The 17,076-nt window shown below is 46.7% G+C and overlaps 1 protein-coding gene and 1 pseudogene across 2 annotated transcripts; both read left to right on the forward strand.

Moving 5' to 3' along the window:
• The first annotated feature begins 673 nt into the window (after positions 1-673).
• On the forward strand, positions 674-4,696 carry LOC309562160 (piezo-type mechanosensitive ion channel component 1-like; annotated as a pseudogene). Its single transcript has 2 exons — positions 674-1,634; positions 1,668-4,696. The product of its transcript is annotated as a piezo-type mechanosensitive ion channel component 1-like (transcript).
• A 1,277-nt stretch (positions 4,697-5,973) lies between these two features.
• On the forward strand, positions 5,974-8,320 carry LOC309562161 (uncharacterized protein; the record flags this gene model as incomplete). Its single annotated transcript, XM_082266285.1, has 3 exons — positions 5,974-6,145; positions 6,690-7,150; positions 7,742-8,320. The coding sequence occupies 3 exons, from the start codon at positions 5,974-5,976 to the stop codon at positions 8,318-8,320; spliced, it is 1,212 nt and encodes a 403-aa protein (XP_082122411.1).
• Positions 8,321-17,076: the final 8,756 nt, after the last annotated feature.

The raw sequence follows: 17,076 nt of genomic DNA on the forward strand, positions 1-17,076 counted from the left end.
GTTTCCTACTAAGATTGCCCGGTATTTGGCTCCATCCATCTTCCCATCAACTCTGACTAGCTTCCCTGTCCCTGCTGAAGAAAAGCATCTCCACAACATGATGCTGCCACCACAATGTTTTATGATGGGGATGGTGTGTTCAAGGTGATGTGCAGTGTTCATTTTCTGCCACACGTCGCATTTTGCTTTTAGGCCAAAAAGTTCAATTTTGGTCTCATCTGACCAGAGCACCTTCTGCCACGTGTTTTCTGTGTCCCTCACATGGCTTCTCGCAAACTGCAAACGAGACTTCCTATGGCTTTCTTTCAACAATGGCTTCCTTCTTGTTACTCTTCCATAAAGGCCAGATTTGTGGAGTGGACTACTTGTAGTTGTCCTGTGGACAGATTCTCCCATCTGAGCTGTGGATCTCTTCAGCTCCTCCAGAGTTACCATGGGCCTCTTGGCTGCTTCTCTGATTGATGTTCTCCTTGCCCGGCCTGTCAGTTTAGGTGGACGGCCATGTCTTGATAAGATTGCAGTTGAACCATACTCTTTCTATTTTCGGATGATGGATTGAACAGTGCTCTGTGAGATGTTGAAAGAGTTGGATATTTTTTTATAACCTAACCCTGCTTTAAACTTCTCCACAAGTTTATCCCTGACCTGTCTGGTGTTTTCATTGGCCTTCATGATGCAACATCTTGATCAGGGGCTCCTGAACTGCATCAAGTATTTTATCAACTATTTCTTCTTCAAGTGTGGTCTGGAGATTTGCTTCCTGCTGACTGTAAAGTTGATTGGCCAGCAAATGAACTTCATGGTGATCTTTCATGGTTGTTGGCTGATTGTGATTCTGACTCAACGACAGAGGAAGAAGATTGCTACATTGTATCCCAAGTACTATGTATTTCTGGTGTTCTTCCTCCTCTTGCAGTACCTGCTGTGCCTGAGCATGCCACCGGTGATCTGTATAGAATAACCCTGGAGGTGGGACAAGATGGTTTTTGTCAATTCGGCTCTCATAAAATGGATGTATCTGCCAGACTTCTTCACTCCTCCCAAAGCCAACGTCCTCATCTATGACTTCTTCCTGCTTGTGTGTGCGTCACAACAATGGAAGGTGTTTGTAAATGAGAAGAAAGAAGAATGCTACACAGTGGCTGGAGAGAATAGGGAGCAAATCAAGTTTCCTGGTAACCGACCTAATCTGGTGCCTCACTTCATCAACTGCCAGTCATACCCGGACATGCTAAAGATGGTGGTCCTCCGCTATCTCTTCTGGTTTGTTCTGGCCATCGTCTTCGTCATGGGGGCCACCAGGATTTGTGTCCTTGGCCTGGGATACCTGATGTCCTGCTTTTATCTCCTTTTTGGCACAGCTCTTCTGAAGAAGCCTTTGAAGGCGTGGCTTGTCCTTTGGGACTGTTTGATCATCTATAACATCACTGTTATCCTCTCCAAGAACCTTTTTTGTCATGTGTGTTTGTGCAGAAAATGCAGAACAACTTCTACTGGGTGATCCAGCTTTTTAGCCTGGTCTGCACTGTCAAAGGTTACTACAAACCTCATGAAGTGGATAAAGGCCATGACTGCCCCCTCCCTGTGGCAAGAGCTGGTATCATATGGGATGGTATCTGTTTCTTCTTCTTCCAGTGGGAATATTAGGCCTGGGTGACTAGTGTCAAGTCTGCGCTGAAGGAAAGGAGGAGGGACCAGAAACGAAGGATGGCAGCAGCAAAGACTCTGGATTGAGCAAAGAAAGAAGCCCAACCAGAAGGAGCTTTAGAGCTGGTGCCTGACTGAGGAACCTCCAGCAAAACAACCGGAGGAGCCGGAGACGGTGGATGATGACTGAGCAGGGGCCAGTAATGTGGTGCAGCGTATACTTGATATAGTGAAGTTTCTCTGGGTCCTCTTGCTTGCCATGTTTGATGGGATGGTAGACTGGCTGGGCACATTAACCAAACAGTATGTGGACATGAAAACTGTTCTTTGGGTGAAGAGATCCAAAATCATCTAAGGGGGAAGATGTAACTCGAAAGGACCTGACCACCATCTATGAGACTGGCCTAGAAAGATAGCGGGCCCCTCCACATTACCTACTGCGCTGACTCCTGGCAAAGGCGTGGATTCCCAGAACAGTATTAGTTCAAGCGGCTGTGATGAGGAGAAAGGGATCAGCAGTATGGTGGATGGTATAGATATAATCACTCCATTCAGTACCGGCTACAACACCAGCAGTAACAGCATGGAGCAGATTTCCACCCTACGGCCTGGGAGGATGTCACCCTGGGACAAGACTCCCTGAAGGTTTAGCCAACAAAATGCTCCCATACTGCCAGCGAATTATTAATATACAGGCCGCTGACCTTCCTAGAACTCCTAAAATCGAGTAATTTCTTTAGGTCACAGAGATGCCCGCTGAGCTGCTGTTTGCACGCTACCACTTGGTGGCGGCCCATTCAGGGCTCCTCTGTTACTTTATAATCATCCTGAACAACATAGGGAGCGCCTCCCTCATCTCTCTCTTCCTTCCCATCCTGGTCTTTCTCTGGGCAATGCTGTCTATCCACCGCCCAAGCAAGAAATTCTGGATGATGGCCATTGTGTTCACTGAGATAATGGTGGTGATAAAGTATGTCTGTCAGTTCAGCTTCTACCCATAGAATAGCGACACTCTTTTTGTACATTTCTAAAGGGAAGCCCTTTTTCCCACCACGCATCCTTGGGGTGGAGAAAAGCGACTCTTATGTCAAATATAATCTGATCCAGCTCCTGGCCCTCTTCTTCCACTGTGCTTATGAGTTATGGATTGTGGGATCGGGAAGATATGAATACTGAACAGAAACCACAGAAGGAGAGAAAGCAGGGCCAGCTGGAAACAGACCTCTCCACCAATACAGACACCAAAGGGAGCCGCAGTTCTCTGATTGACCGACGCAAGAGGGGAGATTCGCAGGCCAGTGAGACTGATAAAGATGCAGAAAAGGAGAAACTTTGAAATCCAGAGAAGAAGAAGAGGAAGCCAGCCGCTGTCAGAATGAAGATGATTGGGCTGAAAAGGAAAACCGTGTTCATTTGCATTGGCGAAGGGGATGTACAAGCCTGTGAAATCCTTCTTCCATGACATCCTACACACTCCGCAGCAGTGACAGATGCTTATGCTCTGATGTTCCTGGCTGATGTGGTGGACTTTGTCATCATTATCGTTGGCTTCTGGGCAACACTCTGATGTCAGCGGCTGCAGACATCACATCATCGCTGTCTGATGATCAGGTCTCTGAAGCCTTCCTGGTTATGCTCCTCATCTAGTTCTCCAGCATGGTGATAGACGGCGCTCTGTACCTCTGAAAAAAACGTCCTCGGGAAGCTGATTTTCCAGGTGATCCTGGTGATTGGAATTCATGTCTGGATGTTCTTCATCCTTTCAGCGATAACTGAAAGGATGTTCTGCCAGAACACGGTGGCTCAGCTTTGGTATTTTGTTAAGTGTATCTACTTTGCTTTTTTGGCCTATCAGATCCGCTGTGGATACCCAACCTGCATTTTAAGCAACTTCCTGACCAAGAAATACCACCATGTCAACCTCTTCCTCTTCCAGGGTTTCTGCCTAGTCCCCTTCCTGGTGGAGCTGAGAGCCATCATGGACTGGGTATGTACTGACACCACCCTTTCACTTTCCAAGTGGATGTGCGGAGGACATTTATTATTATTATCAAGTGTAGCCAAAAGACAAATAAGAAAAAGCCTCAGCTTAACGGTCAGAGGAAGAAGAAGATGGTGAAATACGGGATGGATGGTCTGATTATCGTCTTCCATATCTGCACAATTTGGTTCTCTTTGCTCTTTATGTCCCTGGTACACTCTGTGGTAGGAGTGGTCAACCATCCTATTGATGTGACTGTGACCTTCAAGTTGGGAGGATATGAGCCTCTGTTCACCATTTGTGCCCAGCAGCATTCCATCCAGCACTTCCCCCAGCAACAAAATGAGAACCTCACTTACGAATTCAAGAGACATCCAACAGTGATGCAATTCATCACTTTGTACAGTTATGAGGACATTGTGATGGCACAAATAGAGGGCAACTCCCGATCTATATGGGGAATCAGTCCTCCCAGCCAGGATCAGATGAGGGATGAGCTAAGGAATGGATCTTCAGATATTACACTTCGGTTTTACCAGGAGGGATTTGTCCAAAGGGGGCACTGTGAGGAACACGTTTGAGAGGCACATGAAGGACCTGGAGCCAGGAAGTGAGGTGTGGATGCAGCTGGCTGATCTTCTGGAAGAGAAATGTTCAACCCCAGCCTGTGTCCCACACTTATTTCCAAAATATATTCGTGCCCCCAACGGCCCAGAAGCCAACCCTGTGAAGCAGTTGAAGCCAGATGAGGTAGGGAGTTACCTCAATGTGACCGTTCTGCTGAATCGCAAGCTTATAGGAGATGGAAGTGACCACAGCAGCTTCTTGGAGTGGTGGGTGATCCACCTGGAAGGTTGCAAGAAAGACTGCGACATCCTTTCCATGGTCATATTTGAAAAATTCATTCCGCCAAGCCTGGGCTTCCTGGCGGTATATGGGATTATAGAACTATGCGTTTCCATTGTCCTCTTCATTGGGAAGTTTGTGAGGGGCTTCCTCAGAGAGATCTCCCATTCCATCATGTTTGAGGAGCTGCCATGTGTCGACAATATTCTCAAGCTGTGCTAGGCATCTACATGGTGCATGAGTATGGCAAGCTGGAGGAAGAGCTGTAAGCCAAGCTTGTCCTGGATCTGATATGCTGGAGCTACCTAAAATCCGGAGAAGGTGACATGAAGTAAGAGGAGGATCATACATCCTACCAGAACTAGAATTATTTAGGTAGTGGGAGCTCTGTTTATCTTCTGCCCCATTTGGTCATAGTATCGGCCTCACACAAACTTTCTCATCTCTATCTACTACATAGGGTATACTGGACTCCAGTCCAATTATATAAATGGAGGCACTGAGATATGCCTATCTGTCCAAAATGTGCACGGTTCTAAGTTTATTATATACAGCTCGCAAACCTATTGCTCGATATTCAATTGCTCCTCGGGGGCCCACCAGGGAACAGTGGATAGAACAAGTGAATAATATGCTCATTCGTGAGAAATTAACTTATCTACATAGAAATGTTTCTCGAAAATTTTACTCTGTGGCCACCATGGCTAGATGTTTCGTGTCTGGCACCACACTATTTGGTGAGGGACAGAATTCGTCAGGGATAGGTTCAATCCAGGGTTCTGATGGGAGAATGGGTTTGGTTGATTCAAAGGACTTATGTCTGCAGTAAGGGAGGTCATGTGTGGTTTTCTTTTCCTTTTTGAATTTTCATTTTTGGGAAAAAAATGTTGGGATGTCCCAGAGTTCTGGGATGCAAAACACACCTTTCATTGATGCATAGCATAGGTTTCTAGTTAATGTGTACATTTCGGCATACATATCATTCATTTCTTGGCTGTTACCCAAGTTGGGGAAAATGTATATACATGTATATACTTTTCTCCAATCGCCTTCCAGGACGGCCCAAACATGAGAGATGATAGGCTCCTCCTACCGGAAACACAATCAATTAAACACAGTTAAAAGGCCCCACCCTTCCCTCCATCCCCAGTTTAGATTGTGTTTCTTCCTACGAAACATTTGTTATTTTTTACTGACCTGCAGACTTTTTGATAGTCCTATGGTCCCCCTGTGAGCCAGGTTCGGCAAAGCCACTGAGAGTAGAGCTCTACCTGCCACCCCTCCCGGGTTTCTCATAGGTCGCCTCTTCCATCGGTGGAACCGTCGGTCACCCGGGTGACCCTCTAGGTTTCTTTCACCGCTTGTTCCCGGCGCCAGCAGCTCTCCTCCACGGATCGGATTCGAATTTCCCGCTGGAAGTGACGTCAGACGCGAGCGCCTCAAGCCTCGCGGTCGGAGCGGAAGGACCCGTCAACATCCGGTGACATCAGTCCGGCACAATGCGGAAGAGGAAGGTGGAGGAGACGCCGGAACCGCTTCCACGCGGTAGTGCAGACTCCCAGGCCACAGGAGCTCGGACAGCTGCCAGGGAGATGAAGCCTTCTACTCACCCACCGGGGAAGGAAGAAGTGCTGGGCCAAGCAACAACAGCCAAACCCAGGTCGGACCCGGGTAAGTGCTGCAATGCATCTAATCTTTATCCAAAAAAGGAAAAAGTCTGCTGATGTCTTTGGCTTTCCTACAATGCTTGATGTTCCCTCTCCCTGCCCATAGTAGGACTGTTTAAAGTGTCCTTTCTAGGGGTCTCTTACTCTTTTTTCAAAATATGGAAGAGTGATACTAATTGATGTTGTATCCTGTCTTCCAGAGTCCCAGAGCGGTGTTCAGGAAACCTCTACTGTTGCACCTGTAGGGTTAGGATCCGTTGCCTCTAAAAAGTGCGGTAATTGTGCAGACAAACTCCCTAGTTCCCACACAAAACCTTTTTGCTATAAATGCATTTACAAACTAGCAGGAAGAGAGTCTTCAGCTTTAATGAAAGATTTCCTGAAAACAGTCCAAGAGGAAATGCTGTCAACTATTCAGACTGTAAAATCCTCCCTAGGGAGTTCAGGAACCTCAACCTCTCCTGCAGGGGAAGGTACCTCCTCACAGGAGAGTCTTTCGGTTAGGCCAGGATAAGCTAGCCAATCTATTTCACAAAGTCTGCCCTCAGGATTGCAAGGTAATAGTCAGGAAGAAGAGGACATGGACCGCTCTGTCTCTTTATCTAATTCAGAGGGAGAAGGAGATAGGGACTCAGAAGAAATAGAGGAAACAGAACCATCCAGGAATCTGTTTGGGCTGGATGGCATGCAGGGACTCCTTCAAGCAGTGTATGCCTCTGAAGAAATACCCGATGTGCCAAAAGGGACATCAGCCCAGGACAGACTCTACAAGGGTCTAGGGAAGACTCCCTCTAGAGTTTTTCCCATCCACCAATCCCTCAAAGGCTTGGTTCTTCAACAATGGCAGCGCCCAGAAACCAAATTTAAGAGGCCAGTGTCATGGAAAAGGAGATTCCCCTTCAAAGAGGAGGATATAGATCAGCTGATCAAAAGTCCCAAACTAGATGCGCCCTTGGCTCAAGTGACCAAGAAATCTGACCTCTCCTTTACTGATACAGGCAGTATTAAAGTGGAGTTCCACCCTATTTTTATACTTACCTCCATCTTCTCGCTCCGGGTCACCTGAAAAAGAAATGGATAATCGCATATTTTTTTTTTTTTTACTTACCTCGTAGCGAAGAAAATATACTTACCTTACTTCCTTCTTCCTCCTTCCTCGGCCGCGGCCCGTCGTCACTTCCTGGCTCTGCAATGATTCCTGGGAGCTGGACGTCATAGCTCCCAGGAATCATTGCGCCTGCACCGGCCCCGACGTCAGTTCCGGGTCGCGCGCGTCATCCCCTTCTAAACAGCTTCTGGGCATGCCCAGAAGCTGTGGAGGGATGACGCGCGCGACCCGGAAGTGACGTCGGGGCCGGCGCAGAGCATCGTGGGACCAAAGAAGGCGGAAGAAGACGCCGAAGAGGACGCGCTGGCTTCAAGCTGCCCACATCTGAGATGGCAGCGCTGGACAAGACGTTTGCAAGGTAAGTATTTGTCCTAACAGGTAAGTGCAACCCGGGACAGATCAGAGGCTAGCCATTGTGGAATGCACTAGCCCTGACTGTCCCGGGGGTATTAAAAAAAAAAAAAAAAATCCAGGGTGGAACTCCGCTTTAAGGATGTAATGAACAGGAAAGCAGAGTCCCTCCTGAGGAAAGCCTGGGAATCCAATGCCTCTACCATGGCCCCGGCCTTGGCAGCCTCCTGTGTAGCAAGAAATACCTACTGGTGGTTGGATAGGCTAAATAAAAATTTACCCCAGGAAAAGACTCAAAAGGACTTGCAGGACTCACTATCCCTTATTGGGAAAGCAGTAGCTTACCTGGCGGATGCAGCCGTAGAGTCAGTAGTAGCTTCAGCCAAGACAGGTGCCCTCTTAAACTCAGCCAGAAGAGCAATTTGGCTGAAGGAGTGGGAGGGAGGCCTTACCTCAAAGACCAAGCTTTGCGCTTTGCCCTTTGAGGGATCATTATTATTCGGTTCTGGTTTGGATGAGGTCCTAGCTAGGTCCTCGGAAAAGGGTAAAAAATTTCCAGTAAAAAGGAAGGATACTCCTAGAAAATTTTTTCGAGGCCCCCAGGAACAAACTCAAAATAGACGAAAAAGGGAGCCTAACAAGAGATGGGCATTCAGGAAGGGAAAACAAAGAAATAATCTACTCTTTCCCTCCACCGCTGGTTCAAGAGATAACAAGTGACGCCAGCGTCAAGGTGGGAGGCAGACTGAGCCAATTTCTCACTCAATGGAGAGAAATTTCAGTCTCCCCATATATTTACAAGTTAATCCAAGAAGGCTATCGCCTTCAATTCACCACAATTCCACCCACCACAATTACCTTAACCCAGGTCCCCAAGAAAGCTCAAGTCAAACAGGCTCTGCTCCAGGGAATCCAAGAACTTGCAGAACAACTGGTAATAACTCCAGTACCAGAAGATCAACATCTTCAGGGGTTCTATTCCCACGTGTTCATGGTCCCAAAACCATCAGGCAAATTCCGCCTAATCATAAATTTAAAGAAACTCAACAGGTTTCTGACGTACAAGAAATTTTCAATGGAAACAATCTATTCTGTACGAAAGAACTTACTAAAGGATGTCTTCATGACCACTTTAGACCTCAGAGATGCTTATCTTCACGTTCCCATCCACCCAGAACATCAGAAATTCTTAAGGTTTGCCATAGAGAACGAGGGGATAACGACTCATTGGCAGTTCAGAGCACTGCCCTTTGGTCTAGCTGCCAGTCCAAGGATATTTACGAAAGTCCTTGCAGAGGCAGTAGCACACCTACACATGTTAGGGATTGCTCTGATTCCATATTTGGACAACCTACTGATTTTCGGGAAATCCGAGATCCAGGTAGATCTAGATACCCGTCGGGTAATAGAGGTATTGGAGAACTTAGGATGGCTCATCAATCGGGAGAAGTCAGCCTTAATACCATCCCAACTAAGGAACTTTCTTGGGTTCCTGGTGGACTCAAAGGCCCAGAAACTATTTCTAACCCTAGAAAAGAGGGAAAAAATAGTCTCCGCGATCCACGCGTTAGAGGACTCCCCATCCTGCTCCAGAAGAGATGTTCTGAGAGTTCTGGGGTTCATGACAGCCAGTATACCAGCCTTGGTTTGGGCACAGCTACACGCAAGGGAACTTCTGTTTTTCCATCTGTCATCTTGGGACAGAAAAACAGAGTCCTTGGACGAACAGGTCATCCTTACCCCTCAGGTCAGAGAATCCCTGAAATGGTGGAAAATGCAGAACAATTTGGACAAAGGCAGGCCCTGGGGTCAATGGAACCCTGTAGAAATTACCACGGACGCCAGTACCCAGGGCTGGGGGGCTCACATGGAAGGAGCCCAAGCACAGGGAGTCTGGGATTTGACAACAATACAAGCCTCCTCAAATTTCAGGGAACTGAAAGCTGTGGGAGAGGCCTTGAAAGCCTTCAGAGAGAACATCCTCAACAAGGAGGTTCAAATACTCTCAGACAATACTACTACTGTAGTATACCTGAACAGACAAGGAGGGACCAGATCCAGACCCCTCTTAGATCTAGCTACCTCAATCCTTACTTGGGCCGAGGAAAGAGTGATCTCCCTAGTAGCGGTCCACATCAAAGGGGTAAACAACCTACAAGCAGACTTCCTCAGTCGTCATCTTATTCAGGAGGGAGAATGGGAGTTAGATGCAAAAATTTTCCAAATGATAACCCAGAGGTTCGGAACACCAGAAGTAGATTTGTTTGCCACAGAGCAGAACAAGAAAGTGGGAATGTTTTTTTCCCTTACCAGGACCAGAGGAACGATGGGCCTGGATGCACTGGCCCAACCTTGGCACTTCAGTCTGGCTTACGCTTTCCCCCCCCTGATGTTGATCCCGAGGGTTCTTCAGAAACTGAACCACTCAGAGGACCTTCAGGTGATTCTAATTGCCCCTTGGTGGCCAAGGAGGCCTTGGTTTGCCACTCTAAAGACAATGGCAATAGTTCCCCCATGGCACCTGCCGATTTCTCAAAAGCTGTTAGCTCAGGGTCCGGTCTTCTGCCAAAACCCGGAATTTTTTCAGTTAACAGCCTGGCTACTGAAAGCCAGCTTTTAATTTCAAAAGGTTGCTCACAGAGAGTTGTAGATACTCTCCTGTTGAGCAGGAAGCCTATTACCAAGAAAATCTACACTAAGGTATGGAAGATGTTTTGTACCTGGGGTAAACAAAAAGGTTTTGTTTCCCCCTCTACCCCTGTAATTCTAGAGTTCCTACAGGATGGGGTGGATAAGGGTGTGGCCATTAACACTCTTAGGGTACAAATTGCGGCCCTCTCAGTGTTCCTTGACACCCGTCTGGCGAGAGAGCCACTAATAAAGAGATTTTTGTTAGCCAGACAAAGAGTTACTCCTTTGTTAAAAGACAGGTTCCCACCTTGGGACCTGACAAGGGTCCTAGAGGCGTTATCTAGACCCCCCTTCGAACCTTTGGGGGAAATTCCCCTCCAAAGGTTGTCTCTTAAGTTGACCTTTTTACTGGCCATCACCTCAGCAAGAAGAGTAGGGGATCTCCAGGCCCTCTCTATCAAAGAGCCATTTATGACTGTATGTCCGGACAGGATAGTTCTAAAGCCAGATCCGCTCTATTTACCGAAGGTGGCATCTCCTTTCCACAGAACACAGGAAATTATCTTGCCTTCTTTTTGTGACAATCCTAAAAACAGCAAGGAAGAAAGGTTCCACTGTATTGATGTTAGAAGAGCTCTTCTTAGTTACTTAGACAGGACAAGGAGTTTTAGAAGATCAAACCACATTTTGGTCCTCCACTCTGGACCTAGGAAAGGGTTGCAGGCCTCTAAGTCTTCAATATCTAGATGGATCAGACAAGCAATTACCAGCGCTTATGAGGCATCGGGTGTCCCAGCTCCTGTAAAAATTAATGCACATTTTACAAGAGCCCTAGCAACATCCTGGGCCGAGAAGGCAGGAGCATCCTGGGAGTTGATCCGCAAAGCAGCCACTTGGTCCAGCCACGACACTTTCCTGAAACACTACAGGATAGAAGTTCTGTCTCAACAGGACCTAACCTTCGGACGCAAGGTCTTGCAGGCAGTTGTCCCACCCTAAGGTAGGCCAGGGGTAATCTAGTATCCTCTCATGTTTGGGCCGTCCTGGAAGGCGATTGGAGAAAACTTACCGTTAGTTCACCGGTAACGACTTTTCTTAAGAGCCTTCCAGGACGGCCGGCCTACCCGCCCTACTTAAAGGGTGCAAACAAGTTAAAAAGGGGTAAGTACCTATGGACTGAATATTAAACGCTTCCCTCAAAGATTCTGGTTGTGGAAGATACTTTTTTACAACTGGGGATGGAGGGAAGGGTGGGGCCTTTTAACTGTGTTTAATTGATTGTGTTTCCGGTAGGAGGAGCCTATCATCTCTCATGTTTGGGCCGTCCTGGAAGGCTCTTAAGAAAAGTCGTTACCGGTGAACTAACGGTAAGTTTTCTCTCTTCTCAGTCACCTGTTTATCGCATGTATTGCAACAATATATTGTTGTTTGTTTCTACTTTTTTTACATGTATTCATTGTTTTCTACAATAAAAATGTTTTCTGATTAAAAAACAAAAAACAAAAAAACCCCAAAAGTTTCTCTAAAAAACCTCTATGGGCTTCACAAAACAGCTGTATTTTTTACTGAGGTTAAATTACATTCAGGTGGACTAATTAGGTGACTTCTGAAGATAATTGGTTCCACTAGATTTTAGTTAGGGGTATCGGAATAAAGGAGGCTGAATACAAATGCACGCCACACTTTTTCAAGGCACTGTAAGTGTATATTTGCAGCTATAATGCTATATTGCTAGTGGCGGTGATCAGCAACTTCTAGTGGGACTGTGATAGTGCGGCGGCCAATCTGGTGCTACCAGACACTATCTGGGAGGCTCTCTAACTGACACTGACATCGCTAGTGACATTAATACAGTGATCAGTGACAATACTTTACACAAAACTGTACTAATGACACTGGCTGGAAAGGGGTTAACATCTAGGGGTAATGAAGGGGTTAACATCTAGGGGTAATCAAGAGGTTAACTGTATGCCTAACAATGTATAATGTGTGCTGCTTTTCAGGGAGAAGAAACGTTCAGATCCAGGGCTGGCCCAAGACACTGTGCTGCCTGAGTCATAGAATGCAATGCTGCCTCGGCCTCCCCCAAAAAAACTCACGCCCACCAAAAGGCCCCCACATCCATTATTTTATATCCTAATTAAAACAAACTAAAATAAATTCATCAGGAAGTCAGATTTCCATGCAACAGCATTTTGTCTATATGTAAAATTATATAACATACCACGATGTTACCGCTCCCCCACCTTAGCGCTATAGGGATCCATGGGTGCAGTGTGTGTCAGCACAGTAGGCCCCCCCACCCTCAGGGGCCATGTGCACCTGTTGCACCCATATATGATATGTCACTGGGATAGGGTTGTATAGGGGCAGTATAGGGTGGGCTAGGGCAATATAGAGGCAGGCTAGGGCAATATAGGGGCAGGCTGGGTAGTATAGGGGCAGGATAGGGTAGTATAAAGACAGACTAGGGTAGTATATGGACAGGCTAGGGCAGTATTGGATCAGGTAGGGCAGTATATAGAAAGGCTCGGGTAGTATAGGGGCAGACTAGGGTAGTATAATGACAATCTAGGGCTGTATAGTGATTTTTGAGCATGACAGGTTATGCAACATTTGGCCATCCAGCAGATAAGCAGCCTCTACTAGAAAAAATGATGGACACCCTTAACTCATAATACCTCTCTGTTGCTCTCTCCCAGTGCTCCCACAGTCTTTAGTGCCTAGACTCATGCATGCACCAGAGCAGAAGAAGGCAGACCAGGCGTGAGGTTTGCCACACCCCTCCAGTTTCACCCAATAGAAATGCAAGCCTTGTAAGCTGCACCTGATCATCGGCTGCTGGTGGAGCCGGCGGGGAAGGGATCTTTTCATTGCTCTCCTGTGTGTACCCCGCCCCTGGTAGCACACACACACACACACACACCTGAGCTCTTCATGTGTGCTTGGGTGTTTACCAGCCGGTGTTAGACTATGTGCGAGCACCCTCGCACCCGGCACCTATGAGTATACGTGTTGAGGGCAGCAGGGCAACCTTTTTACAGGGCAGGGGAGCAGCTGCCCCTGGATGACACACAAAACTGCTGGAAAAAAATTCTTGGGTGTCAATTTTCCACCCCTCTCAAAATGCTGCCTGGGTCCAGTGGACCCAGCGGGACCCATGGTAAGGCCTGCCCTGGCCAGATTGCTGTTCTTTGTACACGGAGTTCATTGTTTTTATGTGTGTGACTAGCAGCAGATTTCAGCCAATGATTTTGGCTGGTCCAAACTTGTGCTGTGTCCAATCACAATGAGGGTAAGTGATCATGCCTGTAGCTGCCGCTAGCATTCAGTATATTTACTGTAAGCAGTAGACAGGTTGTTAATAAGCATAAGCTATTTACAAACACAAATAGAAGAGGGCAGCAGATCCCTACACTAACCACATAGAAAGTCTCTAAATCCAAGGAGCACTTTCAGGTTTTTCAGGGGCATAAATTACGCATCTGATTTCCTGACTATCTTTCACATTTTCAGAGACCCTGGAGCACCAGGACAGTAGAAACACCCACAAAATGACCACATTTTGGAGAGTAAACAACCCAAGGTATACTTTTGAAGGTATGGTGAGTCTTTTGAAGACTTAATTATTTTTTTTTTTTGCCACATGTTTTTTTAGAATGCGGAAATAAAATTAAAATTCATTTTTATACACAAAGTTGTCAGTTTAAGATATTTTTCACACACTGCGTTGGCATACTGTACTTAGAAAATCACCTCAGAACACATTCTACTACTCCTCCCGAGTATAGTGATACCACACGTGTGCGACTTTTTCAGTCTTTGGACTGATTATATACCGGACATGGTATGTACTGTAATGGTCGCCTCTGTTCAAGCAGTGGCGACTCTAAGAACAATACATAGGGGGGCACATAAGATACCACAGTCAAAACTGGGGGGGCACTCCTAGTTTTTACCACTATATCATACCACTGAAAAAAACTAAATAAGTGTATATATAAATAAGGTTACAAATTACGAGAGTAATGCAGTATGCAATGGCACCTTTTTATTGTACTAAGCTAACACTTAAAAGACAAGCTTTCAAGAGTTTTCCTTTTTTCCTCAGGTATTGCTTCATACCTGAGAAAGAGGAAAACTCTCAAAAGCTTTTCTTTATTGTAATAATAGCAATTTCAGCAAACAGTTTTACGCAGTAATGGTGTCAGTTTATGCAGTAATAGCCCCTAGTATTGGTGCCAGTTCATGCTTTAACAGCCCCTAGTATTAGTGCCAGTTCAAGCAGTAATAGCCCCTAGTACTAGTGCCAGTTTATGCAGTAATAGCCCCTAGTATTGATGCCAGTTTACGCAGTAATAACCCCTAGTATTGGTGCCAGTTTATGCAGTAATAGCCCCTAGTATTGGTGCCAGCTTACACAGTAATAGCCCCTAGTATTGGTGCCAGTTTACACAGTAATAGCCCCTAGTATTGGTGCCAGTTTACACAGTAATAACCCCTAGTATTGGTGCCAGTTTACGCAGTAATAACTCCTAGTATTGGTGCCAGTTTACGCAGTAATAACTCCTAGTATTGCTGCCAATTTACGCAGTAATAAAGCTTAGTATTAGTGCAAGTTTACACAGTAATAACTCCTAGTATTGGTGCCAGTTTACGCAGTAATAAAGCCTAGTATTGGTGCCAGTTTACGCAGTAATAAAGTTTAGTATTGGTGCCAGTTTACGCAGTAATAAAGCTTAGTATTGGTGTCAGTTTACGCAGTAATAAAGCCTAGTATTGGTGCCAGTTTATGTTTTAACAGCCCCTAGTATTGGTGCCAGTTTTCGCAGTAATGGCCCCTAGTATTGGTGCCAGTTTATGCAGTAATAGCCCCTAGTATTGATGCCAGTTTACGCAGTAATAACACCTAGTATTGGTGCCAGTTTATGCAGTAATAACCCCTAGTATTGGTGCCAGTTTATGCAGTAATAGCCCCTAGTATTGATGCCAGTTTACGCAGTAATAACACCTAGTATTGGTGCCAGTTTACGCAGTAATAGCCCCTAGTATTGGTGTCAGTTTACGCAGTAATAACCCCTAGTATTGGTGCCAGTTTACGCAGTAATAACCCCTAGTATTGGTGCCAGTTTACGCAGTAATAACCCCTAGCATTGGTGCCAATTTACGCAGTAATAAAGCCTAGTATTAGTGCCAGTTTACACAGTAATAACTCCTAGTATTGGTGCCAGTTTACGGAGTAATAAAGCCTAGTATTGGTGCCAGTTTACCCAGTAATAAAGCCTAGTATTGGAGCCATGCTCTCAGCGCGGAGGAGATAGGGAAGAATAGTGAGATCTGCCAACCACAGTGATGAAAGTGTTAAGGCCAGCCGCAACAGTGGCGGCAGTCTTAACCCTTTAATCAACTGCATGGGAGATCTTCCCAGCGAATCTCCTGATGCACTACAGTACAGTGCACCTCTCCATCCGGGACTCCTTCCCTCTGCCACACACCATGGCAAAACTAAGGGGGAAGGCTGCTATAGCGCACCTCTCTGGGACTCATGCCCCTACAGCAGAGGTGCCCAACCTTTTGAGGAGTGAGGGCCACTTTAACAATCTGGTAACCTGTCACGGGCAACAATGAGTGTAGCGGACAGATGACAAGTCTGTGTCCACTCAGCACATGCAGAGCAGACACAGCTCTACTCTATGGGCCCTCCGATCCGATCCGCCCAGACAGAAGGGGACGGATTCCCCTTCTGTTTTTTTTAAGTGGATCGGATTAGAGATAGGCGGGTGTAAATGAACACAAGTCAGTTTACATCTTCCACTCTATAGAGGTGAATGGAGGGTCCGATTGGGTACAAGTGAAAAACAGACTGGCGGACCCAATCGGACCGATCCTGTTAAAGGGGCCTAAGGCTGCTTTCACATGGATGCACTGTGATTTACCTGCACCTCAACTGACCTCAATCTTCACTTCTTCCTCAGGACTCCTGCTGGCTGCTGCTGTCCCCCAGGCGGGTATGGATGGTGGCTACTGCTGGTTGTCCTCCAGGGCTAGTTCTGCTGGCTGGTACTGCAGGCTGGTACTGTTGGTTGGTACTGCTGGCTGGTACATCTGGGGAGTACTGCTGGTGGGTACTGCTGGCTGGTACTGTTGGTTGGTACTGTTGGTGGGTACTGCTGGCTGGTACTGCTGGTGGATACTGCTGGTGAGTACTGCTAGCAGGTACTGCTGGTTGGGACAGCTAATTTCTCTGAGACACATCAACGGTGTGCAGCACTGGAGGAAGCATGTGGCTGCAGTAGAGAGCAGAGCCAATGCTTTCTGTATTGCTCCTGTCACAGGCGGGGTGCATTTGATACCGCCTGTGACAGGAGCCGGAACTATACAGGAAGCATCGGTTCCACTTCATCTAGTGCAGGCTCAGTTCTTTAAACTGGTGCTCAATGTTGGCGGGTCGGAATCCCACAATCTGGGCTTACCAAACTGCCAGAGCAAGAGGTGGGATTCTGTTGGGGGGCACATGAGGGGCCCAGCATAATTTTGGAGGGGCATGGCCCCCTCTACCCCCCCCCCCCCCAGTGACACCACTGTGTTCAAGTGGTCAGTTAATATAGCTTAGTGTAGCCTCACCTATAGCTGTTCCAGTTCCTTTAAGCCAAGCAAGCCTGTAAGAGGAAATGGTTCAAAGGCTGCATCATGCAGCCTTTGTTTACAATGACAGCAATCACATGTACAGGGCCAATTTCTTTGGCCTTGTACCCCACTTTCTAATCCGCACATGAGCAGCCTATGTGAGAGGCTGTGTGTATTTTTACAGTGTGTGTGTGTGTGTATATATATATATATATACA

This window comes from Pelophylax lessonae (genome assembly GCF_965119305.1).
Source record: "Pelophylax lessonae genome assembly, chromosome: 8".
Lineage (NCBI taxonomy): Eukaryota > Metazoa > Chordata > Amphibia > Anura > Ranidae > Pelophylax > Pelophylax lessonae.